The sequence below is a fragment of the Egretta garzetta genome, unplaced genomic scaffold (assembly GCF_000687185.1).
Source record: "Egretta garzetta isolate BGI_Z169 unplaced genomic scaffold, ASM68718v1 scaffold414, whole genome shotgun sequence".
Lineage (NCBI taxonomy): Eukaryota > Metazoa > Chordata > Aves > Pelecaniformes > Ardeidae > Egretta > Egretta garzetta.
The window spans coordinates 268,480-280,227 of NW_009259428.1; the positions used below are offsets into that span (position 1 = coordinate 268,480).

At 50.4% G+C, this 11,748-nt stretch overlaps 1 protein-coding gene across 1 annotated transcript in view; it reads left to right on the forward strand.

The window, feature by feature from the left end:
- ADAMTS3 (ADAM metallopeptidase with thrombospondin type 1 motif 3) overlaps nt 1-11,748 on the forward strand; it is a 108,409-nt gene that overhangs the window by 61,689 nt on the left and 34,972 nt on the right. The window contains exon 5 of the mRNA XM_035892614.1: nt 9,684-9,883. Coding sequence (XP_035748507.1) covers nt 9,684-9,883 — 200 coding nt within the window. The remainder of the gene's footprint in view (nt 1-9,683; nt 9,884-11,748) is intronic.

Genomic DNA, 11,748 nt, shown 5'->3' on the forward strand with positions numbered 1-11,748 from the left:
CCTCGGACCCTCTTCCTGGCCACTGTTCTTACTGTGCGCCTGCAACACAAATAATACTTGACCGAGCGTTTTTTCTTTGTCGTTTGGTTTATAAGTCATTACATTCACCGATTAACATTACCTTAAGAGGCTCTTTTATGCGTCTGAAACAGTGAAAGGGCAGACTGAAATCTCGGCGACGTATTTGACCACAAAATGCTGCCGAATCTGGACCTCCGGTGTCTCGGGGCAGCGAGGACTCTCAGGCCTTCCAGCTTGGTATTATTTGGATTTCTTGACCCCCCTCGTCGTTCCATGCAGGGTGGTGACCAGGCTGGCTGGTAAAACGAAGCCTGCTCTACCCTTGGCTCCAGAGATCCCGCGGGTACTTCAGAACAGTTCTTGTCATGTTCTGGCCACCTTCCTCCCCCTCCTTCACTCCCCCCGGCCCCAGCCCCCAAGGGCTGTTCTCCCTCCAGCATTTCAATCTGCCTTTTGAGGGGGAGCATCTCTTTTTTGTCAGATTTATAGTCAGGCCCATTGTGTATTCCCTGGAAAATTCTTCCTAAATCTTGCTCCCATCTCAGGTTATTCTTTTTTTTTATTATTATTTTTTTTTCGCCGTCCCTGCTAGCTCTCCCCCTAGCTGGAGGGCTCATTAAAGCATGCGGGACACGAAGCAGAGGGAGGCGCAGGAATGGGAGCCCGCTCGCCACAGAGGGAAAGTTGGCAGCTCTGCTTACCAGGGAAATTCCTTGGCTTCCAGGAGTGCCTTCGTCGAGAGAGTGTGCTGTTGGAGAGGCTGGTGGGGCACGAAGCGCTGCTTGAGACGCCCTTCCGCAAATAAATGGCATTTGGGGACAGGCCCGCGTTACAGCGAGGTTGCGTCGATAAGGGTCAAATATTGTATTCACAGGAATGTGAAGGTAAGAGTCGGAAATTCATGGTTTCGTCTGAGCGGTCGTGAGTTCAGACCCCGAGAGTGGGGAGGGAGGCGAGCGGTTCTGGGCATGACCAAGGTATCCTGTGTGGGAACCCTGTGAGTTACGTCCCTCACACATCTGCGCGAGGCGCCGTCAGGGTTGGCTCGCTAATAGGAATCTGGTGAAATGGAAAGTGGGGAAAAAAAAAAAAAGTGCTGCTTGGTACAAGAGTCTGTATGAGAAAAGGCAAGTACCGAAGGGTGGCGAGTCCACGGTGCAGTACCTTGTGGTGCAGTTCCTGAGGGCTTGGACTTCTGGGCCTCGCAGGGGACTTTTTTCCCCCTTCCCAGAAAGGAAACGGGAAAGCTCCCGTGGGATTCTCTCCTGTTTGTAAACCAGTTTTGTGGTGCAACAGTCTAAGTGAAAACTCAGGAGCTGCGTCTTTGCTGGGGTTTTCCAGTGAAAATACTGTGACGTCATCACGCGTGTGATGTCAGACTGCATGGGGTTTGTGAGTACATCCCATGTGGGTCTCTATACATTCTATATATTGTATATATTCTGTGTAACTATAGCAAGAGCTGTGGGCAGGAGAGGTTCTGCTTCATGAGGAACTGTGAGATTTGAGAACTGATGGCTCCCTCCCCCTTCCAGCCCTTGCAGTTGTCTGGTTCTCCCCTACAGCACACGTATGGCCAGGAGAGGGGAGAGGCGTTGGCTGACTTGCTGTGGTTTCACAAAGTATACAGTAGCGTGCGTTGACGCTGGATGTTATTTTTTAATGAAGAACCAGAATTTGTCAACCCTATCTGGAATGTATTTGTAATCCCCCACTTCAAGTATTTTTTTTCCAAAATAATTACTCCATCTTCATTGCTCTAACCAGTTCTTGTGTACCGGTGAGTTAAAAAATGAAGTATTTCAGCTTGAGATAGGGTTGACGGCCAAAGGAAACTCCGCAAAACTCCAGTTTTATGAGTCTTAATAGCTAAACACTGTAAGCTAACGTATCTAAACACAGTGTACGAGTGTGCGTACCCAAGGTGTCAGGTGGTGCTCTTCAGGAAAGGTGGCCTTGTGTATATACGGCCGCCTTCTAGCGGTGTGGTAGCCATGTGTGGAGGATGAGATGTTGACGGTTTGAATGTTGAAAAGCGTCACTCAATGTCTTAGAGAATCCGTGCGCGTTGCCTTGACCCAAACACAGCCAGAGTCTTTGAGTTGAAGTCGCCAGGCTTGAGATTAGATCCCCAGTCTTATGTGTTTGCCCAAATCAGAGTTTGCTGGGGACTTGCAGATGGAAATTGCCACGCTCCAGACTAAACATCTGAGGAACAGGTTTTCAGCTGCCAGGAGAACTTTGCCAAGATTGTCCTCGGTTGCCATCTGTTGGGGCAGAGGCGTAGAGCGAGCAGCTTGGCCTCCTTGGGCAGCCTGTCATGCGTGCAGATGTTGTCTGAGCCCTGGCTCCTGCCGGTGCCTGGCAGTTGGCTGGAGTGGTGGAGAGCCCTGCCTTGGCCTTGGGTCAGTGTCACTGCAGGTGTCGAAGGGCCGGTCTGCAAAAAACAGCTGTTGGCCTTTGTAATGTCAGGAGGTTGGAATCCACTTAGTGACAACTGAACAATTAAGGACAATTACGCTTTCAGCTACATTAACGAGTAACTCGGTAGTAAGACATTGGAAAGAAATGACCCATTGTCAAACACACACACACACACACACACACCCCGCGTAATTTGTGACTCATGGCATCATTGGAAGGGTATTTGAAGTTCTCTTTGTTTTGGTAATATGGGCTGCTAAATGTTTACCCACCTTCTTTTCTGGTTTTACACACTCCGTTATTCCTTTTATGTCACTGAATACTGTGAGAATTCCATTCTTTTGTCGCCTTTAAATGGCTATCGCTGCGTAAACCATCGAACAGCTGAGTCTGCCGGTCGTGTGCGCAGCCCTGGCTTTGCTCTGCGCTGGTGGCCGGGTGAGGGAAGCATGCTTTGAGTCGGGAAGGCAGCGCTGTTCCCCGAAACCTCCTCTGGAAAAATGCTCTCTGGGGTGGGGATGCGCTGGGTCACGCAGCGGCGCGGTGACCTTCGGGAGACGAAGGCAGGGAGCGCTCGCCCGCCGCCTGGGGTTTCCCAGCAAAGTTACCGTGCGCCAAACGCTGTCTCAAAATTATTTGTAGAATTAATTGAAAAGCACAGAAGAGGAGACAAGGATCGGATGAGACAGATGTTCAATGGAAGCCTTTAATGCACTTCCCATGTCATTGTTTTATAGCTTCTGCCAAGTGGAAGTTATGCCTTTCTCGTGTCTTTTCTGTCTTTTTAATGACTTAATGACTTGGTGTAATCAGCAGGTCTTATCTGTGGCAGCAATGCTCCGACACTGTGCCTTTGTCAGAAGGAGAGCTCCTCGGTCGAGTTCTTCACTATATATTGCTCTCAGAATGACTGCTTCTCGTTCACGATGACTTGAGTGAAGCACGGTTTGAAACGTTGACCTGTATACATGAAGGTAACGCTGATGGGTGGTCAAGTTCTATTCTAAAATCTGGACTCGAGAAGGCGTTAGCCAGGCCCCAGTGCTTGCTTATGCTGCTCTTGTCCATGTCAGCACACTCGATGAGAACATCTTTGTCAGCGTTTAGTTCACTCTTTTCTCCTTTCAGCTCAACCGGCTCGGCGGAATGATTTTCTCGTTCTTAGTTTCCTTTAGAAATGAAGCTGAGTTCTTTTCATTAAATTGACCAACACAAAAAAATAAGTGGAAATGGCAGCTGTGATGACAGTGAAAAATTATTGGTTGAGCAGTATTTTTCCTAATCTAAGTTGGGATACGGTTGCTCCCGCAGCTGCTGGATAGCAATCCTAGGCTGTCCTTAGGGATATCCCGTCATTTACCTCACTCACTACTGTAAGTGCTGTTTGGGTGAAATGCAGACGTTAATTGTCTCTTCTGAAGCAAATCCTGATGTTCACTGACATACAGAGATGCTCTCTTCTCCTGACCAACGCCTTGCACATATGATCCAACCTACCAAGCTCTTCCTTTACGGACACGTCAGCCTTCCTGGACGAGAGGAAGATGAGGGTCGCGTCTGTGCAACCAAAGGCAGGACCAGCTGATACCTGGGCGTGGTAATAAAACAACAAACCCAGCCCTGCGTCCGTTGTCACCGCGCCAGAAGGGAGACAGAAGATGTTGAAGAACAATTTTGCTTCTTACGCCTGGGAAGAGGTTCGTTCCTTCAGTTCAGAAGGGAAACAGGCCAAAAAAAGCTGACCCTCTTCTGCGGACAGGCAGGAGCGTAGAAAGAAATTATTTCAGTCCCAGGAAATTCAGAAATCTTCTTCCATTTCTTCATGTGCAAAGCTTCTGGCTTTGGCGTTTTGACAGAGCTTAGCCTCTTCCCTCCTCCACTTCTCGTTTGTCCTTTTAGACTTGAGATGTTTTACTGTATCAGGCCAAGTGTCTGCCCTGGCCAGCGTCCTCCAGCTGTATCATCCAGGTTGGGGAGCTCCATCTATACAGCTAGCGCCAGGCCGGGGGAAGGCTGCCAGGGCCGCGGTGAGTACCGAGCCATCCGCGTTAACCAGTCCATAGCGCTGGTTTGTGGTGTGAGGGGTCTGCTCGGGCTCTTGGGGGCTCACAAGAACTTGTAGTCGGCGAGAAGAGAGTTCGTGTCCCTTTCCTTTTACAGAAAAACACAGCAAGTACCTCTTTGGGTTTTGCAGTGCGTTGCCATCAGAATGTTCTCGTCCTTCGGCATTTTTGAAGGAGCAGGTTACTGTGCCCCACCTCTTCAGAGCTGACATTTTTTCCTTGGATTTTTATGATGTGTTTTCACTGTTGGTAATTGCATTAATGGAAAAGCTTAGCTGCATCAGCTTCAGCTTTTCACAGCTCTCCTCTCCAGCTGGATAGCAATTCTGGCTCGGCCGGTGTCAGGGCTGCCTAGCCCTTCGGCTTGACGCTCTCCAGCAAGGGAGCCATTCCTTCTGCTCCCCCCCTAGGCAAGAGGGTACAAAAGCTGCCCTGGAAGCGGGCACAGGCTTTTTCCCGAGCTGGTGAGTGAGCTTTCCCCTCGCATGGATCAGACTGAAGGACTCCGCCGCCGGGATTTTGTGTCGGTGGTGGAGCTGGTGCACAGCGCAGATTTTAGGATACTTGCACCATTAAATCATAGAATCATAGAATCGCTTTGGTTGGAAAAGACCTTTAAGATCATCGAGTCCAACCTTTAACCTAACCCTGCCACCCGACCACTAAACCCTGTCCCTAAGCACCTCATCTGTCCTTCTTTTAAATACCTCCAAGGATGGGGACTCTACCACCTCCCTGGGCAGCCCATTCCAGAGCCTGACAACCCTTTCAGTGAAGAAGTTTTTCCTAATATCTAACCTAAACCTGCCCTGGCGCAGCTTCAAACCATTCCCCCTCGTCCTTTGCACGTCGGTGGCACAGAGAAGTCCTTCCGCTGTAGTTAGCAGGCTCCGCACCTTTCATCAGCACGAGCTAGGGGAGCCGTTTGGCTGTTGAGTGCCGTTCCGCCCCTAGCGAGGCTGGCCTCCCTGCCCCAGAGCCCCCCCAGACGGAGCTGCCCTCTCGCTTGATGTCTGGCTCCTCAGCCTGGGCTTTGCAGACTTCGGGAGGCTTAAGGCAGATAAAGCGACGGCTCGGTGTAATTGTTGTTGCCGGTAGGCAGTGAGCTGCTCAGTGAAGATAATGAGCGTGGCCGGGGGCGCAGGTGGGCACAGGCCGTGCTGTGCTCCCGTTAGACCTTAATGGTGGCAACAGCAGGTTCCACGTGTGTGCAGACAAGCTCCTTAAAAATGGAGCGACTGGATATAAACCTGGCTCTCCTTACGTCTGAGTGACCTGAGCAACCAGAGGAGTAGTTAGGCGTCCAAGGAAACAGGATGGAAGAGCCATGGGAAAACGATACATAAGGGAAAACGGTGAAGAAAGCCACCATGAGTTTATTTAAGCTTTATGATTAAGAAATGGTTCCTTCGCTGATTTTTGCTGTTCTTCCTTCCCGTGCCACCTGCAGTCTATCTCCTTATCAAGACACTTTCCTGGGCTTGCTACCTGCCAGGAAAGTTTTCTGACAGCAGCGCTCCGGCCCTTCCGCTGCCCATCGGTACCCTGAGAGCCGGGCGGGGGTCTACGGCAGCAGTGGTGGTCGGTCCCGACACGAGGGCTCCCGGCCTTTGCGCAGGTGTGTTCTCAGGTTAGCTCTGAAAATGTGCGAGGCAGTTCATTTCAGAGTTGAAATCAAGCAGAATAAATGTGGTTTGACTACCACAGGTGGCATCAGTTGAAGAACATAGTGTTGTGTAAAGTAAAAAAGGGGACTGGGTTTGCTTGCTTTGCGCGTGTCTAAGGTGTGACCTGCAGGCTTCTGCCGGGGGTCCTGTATTTGTGCGTGACCATAAGGTGTCGGTCACAGCCCGAATGCTCAAGTCTTCCTCATGTATAGAAAGGAATTATGGCCCTTACCTGATAGAACGTTCTCCTGCAAAAACTGCAATTTATTACTGGCCAGGGGCATAAATGCACCTCCACTCATCTGGAGAAAAAAAGAAAGGAAAAGATGTATTTATCGCTTATCGGTTTATTAGCAGTATCCCAAGTCACGGTAAAAAGCCTCCAACTGTGCAAAGACCGTTCCTCTCCGCGGCCTCCTCTCGCCCATCGCCGCTTTCAGCTCTGGCTCTCGAGTCCTTTGTGGCAGCTCCCAGCTCCCACCAGCAGCCCGGGGTGCACTGGACGGCAGACGGGGCCGCGCTTGAGCAGCAAAGCACGGTGAGAAAATCCACACATACGTATATATATTTTTCTATATATATATATATATATACACACACACAGAGATATACATATATTCACTATCTCATGCTTTGATGAAGGAAATAGAAGGATGAAGGAATCATAGAAGTGATTCTATGATTCTATGAAACAAGAATGAACTGTTTCCTCTCCTAGGAGTAATTGTTGTGGGATTTGTTGATGGAAAACTCTCTTCTTTAATCACATTACCTGATTAATTAAAAAATGCAACTAAAACCGATAGGCAGAAGCTGGCAAATACCTGTGCCTTCCTCTGCTGGTTCGCCCCCACGCCGTGCGTGGTCGCTGCCCCAGGTTCCTCGCACGGGGGCTTTCTGACGGTTGGGTTTTTCCCTTGTCGGTCTTGGGTCCGCTGGCTGTTATCAGTCCAGGTTGTCGAGCAGGCCGTTTCTAACTCCTCTTTCTCACAGGCCCGCAGGTGGCACTGTGCCGTGATCATTAAGTTTTGTTCACTTTTTTCCTACACGTAGCATTTTCCTGTACGTGTTCTTAGGGTAATACCACCGAAAGGGAAGCTACAGCTAAAGCCTGGTACGCATGGCTCCTTAGGCTGTTGGCAAGCTTGGCTGTTACGGCTAGACCAGGCAGGTGGGCATCACCTGCTCCTGGGCCGTGCCTTTTTACAGCTAAAAGCAAGCTAAAAATACGGTCAAGAGCCGATGAGCCAGGGCAAGGCCAGACAAGTCCCAAGGCCGGCGTTAAGCTAACGCTGAGCTGTGATCTGGTATTAGCGGTGGTGAGGTGTTAATGTGTCCCTTAGGCTCCCCAGGAGGTGGGCTGCAGCTTGGTACTCACCGTTGCTTCTCCCCTTGGCTACAGCAGCGGATGGGCAGAGCATCCTTCCCCAGCCCCCAGGCTTCGCATGGTCAAAGTGGAAGCCGGCCAGCCTCGAGCAGAGAGCAGCAGCACGATCAAAACACGCTTGGCTTGATCCTGAGACTGTTCCTCATCTTTCTGAAGGTCACCCACCAAACCTGGGGCGTCTGGCATGGCTTGTGTTTTATATCCCCCTGCAGCTGTGGCACTTGGTGCAAGTCCCCCCAAGAACCCGACAGGCGCCCGGCGCGAGTCTTGGCCGTATTTGTTATGGCAGAGCGGTGACAGCTGCTTTTACTTAAAGCTATAAAACGTGTCGAAGGGGTTTCCAGCGTGCGTAAATGCCAAACCAGTTTCTACCGCGTCAGGCTATGGAAGGAAGGTCTTCAGAGAAATGATCCCATAGGGGTTCTGAGGGGCAGCTCTGGCTCAAGCTCCCCCACTCATGCAGCGGGCGCAGCGATACGATGACATCACGGGTGTATTGCCGTTGGACGCAGCGCTCGATGGCTTTGCCAGCTGCGGCAATTTTTAGAATTGGAGCTTGTCTATGAATTTCCCGCTTGTGTGCTATCACAGGGCTCGCATTCTGGAGAGGGAGAGGGCTTGCGGTTGAATTGCAAAGCTGTTTGCAGACCCGGTCTCTCACCCACAGGGGCGGGCTCAGCTTCTGCAAACAACCAGGGCCAACCTTGCCATTTGATGTGGGGCTTGGGGAGAGTTATTTATGTGCTGCTGTGAACCACTGCGGCGCTTAGGAGGGAGAGGCTGCCCGGCTAACGCAGCCAGCGGTTGAATCTGCTCAAGATGAATTACAGCATGGCCGTCCAGCACGTTTTGTAGCATTGGCCCGGGTCCTGCTGTCCTTCCGTGAGCAAAACTTACGTCCAGTGTATTGGACATCTTGCCTGAGAACATGTGAAGGGCCCGTTTGTGTACTTGCAACCTTGGCTTTCATCAGCTCCAGCGTGGAGAAGAAGGGCTTGAGAGCTGTGCCGTCATTTGGGGAAATGCCCTGTTGCAGCGCGAGTCAACGGGAGCGGACGGCAGGACCGTCCTCTCCCCTCTAGCCGTTGGATGGATACTGGCTGCTTTTGCTGGGTTCATAGAGTGGGAAGATCCCTGTGGATTTATGGGCTCGATCGTCTCTTTCTTCTAAATGGAGGAGTGGGGGAATGGAGATGCTCCCGGGCTGTCGCGGGCCAGCGGCACAAGAACGGCCCGGTGGCTGGTGAGGACTTCGGTGTGTCGCTCGTGGTTTGCACTGCGAGATGTTCCAAACAGGCCCCTTCCTCTTGTTTATTGCTTAGAGCCTGCTGGAGCGCTGGCTTGGAGTTAGGGATAACAAAGTAGCCTCCAGCTGTGACTTTTTTTCCCTGTCAAGAACCCACGGTGAGTGGAAGAGAGAGCTTTTGGGTCATTGCCAATAGAGGCTGTTGAACGCATCCCCGTAAAAGCCAGTTCAGAGTGGTTCCTCTGAACTCTGCCCCTTGAGCCATGCCTTCAAGGGACCCTTCTGCCATTCTGTGTTACTCCCAGGAGAGGACATTCCAACACCTACTTTTCCAGTGAAGAATTACAAAAAGAGGAAGTCAGAAATTCTAGCTGAGCCGTTCTGGTGATGGGGTATGAGGGGGAATCGCACAGCGCTGCTATCTGAGATCCTTTCAGCATGAATCGGGGCTGACCACGTTACTTTTGAGCGCTCAGGCCCCAAGCGCAGCGTTGTACCGCGTCCCCAGTGTGTGCTGAGGCATCCCGTGGCCATGGCACTCTGTAACCCGTGCCTGATGCATTGCAAAAAAAAAAAAAAGAGGCGGGGGGAAATTCTGGGTTAGGAAGGGAAGTATTTGGCCTAAATCTCCTTAGGGATGAATTTTACACTTGAAATAAGAACCGTGTGATCAATTATAGAACCGTGAGTTTGAGTGAATTTTTCTGTCGGGTATTGGTCACCTCCCCTACCCCTGCACCCCTAGAATAATCTCTTCAGGGTTCCCAATTGATTTAATTGCAGGAAGAGGTGACTCTACAGGTGAGGATGCTGTGCAAGAGGGTGTTTCTGAAATGGCATTGGAGTAGGTGTTGATGTCTCACTATTTCTCGTAGGGTCTCTCCTTGGCAGCCTGGGAGAGCTGAGTTCCCTGTACAGCGGCGTGGAGCAGCAACTGAACGAAACCCTGAGGCGACGCAGGCACGCGGGAGATGATGACTACAACATTGAGGTGCTGCTAGGCGTGGATGACTCTGTCGTCCGATTCCACGGCAAAGAACACGTCCAAAACTACCTCCTCACCCTCATGAACATAGTGAGTACCTGCCGTTGTGCCACACTGCCTCTTCGGGAACACGAGAGGCTCTTGCAGGAGCATCTCGGAGACCGTGCTTGATGCAAATATGGTCGCTTTGTCTGCTCTTGGGTATGGTTCTCTCTTTTCAAGATGTTCCTTTAATTGATCTTTTTCACAGTAGTTTTCTAGGGCACATTCTAGGGTAATTCCGAGAATTTGGAAATAGTTGAAAAACAGTGGGGGAAAAAAACATAAGCTTTGATACATTTCTACTAACTCCTAACTTCTCCCACCACACCATTCTGAGGGAAGCCTGGTTAAAGAAGAAACACGCAGAGCGAAAAAAGTGTTCTAAACACCCAATGGCTCTTTGAAGGAAAGCAAACCTTCTCGTAACGTCTGTTCCTGAACTTGCGTGGCAGTATCCGTGTGGATATTAACCATATTATATGGGAATGCAGAGGAACGGAGGCTCCCAGGCCTGCTTTATCACAGCGTGGCTTATGGGGTTAGCAGGTGGGTTTTGCCTGCATCCACGTTCCCGGCTGTGAGATCGATGGCGTTGATCTCCTACGTTGAAGGGTGCAGTCCTGAGCTATGCTCTCGGGTGCTATGGAAATGCACGTGGCAGAGGAGCATCATTCCCATTGTGCATCCATAGGCAGGTACTGTACCAGCACGGAATGCTGGAATTGCTCAAGCGTAAATGTTCTCTGGTTTTTTTCTATCTTAGAAGAAATCTTTAAAAAAAAAAAAATAAAAATGCATGAAAGGAACATAAAGGAGATGAATAATCCATGGCAGGGAGCAGCCTTTTCTTAACGCGTATGAGTGTCAGCCCCATATGGACACATCCGAAAAGCTGTGGGGTTCTTAAGGTTTTCCAGGAAAAAGAAACCATCTCCCAAGGACAGACTATAAGAGAATAGGCTTACGGTTAATAATGATTTGATGAATGTAGAAATGATTCCCGTATTTTTTACGCTCGCCTTATTATTCCTGGAATAATTTTAAGAGGATTTCTTAGGCTTACAAATGTAACGTTTCTTCGTTCTGCGTCATGCCAGCCTCCGTTGTACCCAACTGAGATAGTTCAATCCTTTGACTATGGCCAGCAATCCAAAACACCTCCTCCCCCTCATCCCCCAAACCCCGTTTCAGCTCCCCTTGGTACGCAGCATTCCGCTTGAGGAGGGGCAGCCACCCCACCGTGCGTAACATATAGGGTGAACGTGGCCATCAGTCCTTGGGTCAGGGTTAGTTCACGTGCTTGTGCTGCTCAGCACCACCCAGCTTTCGCCTCCCCCAGTCCCATCTCAGTTTTCCAAGTGCGCAAACATGCTGAGCGCCTCTGAAAATCTGCCCCGCCTGTTCCAGCTCCCAAAATGAGGACCAGCAGTTTAAAATAATTAATCCGTAGAATTTGGGGGGGGAGGGGGGGGAATCTCTATATGAATTTAAACCAACTGATATCTTCTCTAGCATAACTCTGTGTAGAATTATAATGACTCTGTGTAGAATTATTCGGTGCTATAAATGTAGAATGAAACTCCAGACACGCACACAGTGTAACTGGAAACCAGAATGTAGTCTGCTAGGTTTACACCCGGAGCTTTGCTCAGTCTTGCGCCATTCCTACCCTTCCTGTAGTTGTGAGCTTGTACGTTTTAGGTGACCATGGTATTTCGGCGTGCCGGGGTTGTTGCTCTCCAACAATATGCGAATGGATGCTGTAGGACCTGGCTTTGATGAAAAGGGGCTGTTGAGTTGAGTCACGTCTGTGCATTTGGTTTTGGAGCCCGAGGCATTTAACCGTCGCTTGCTCCCCTCCTCTGACGCGCAGACGGAAAGCCTTTGGCTGCGGTGCGTTAGGAAGCCAGGCG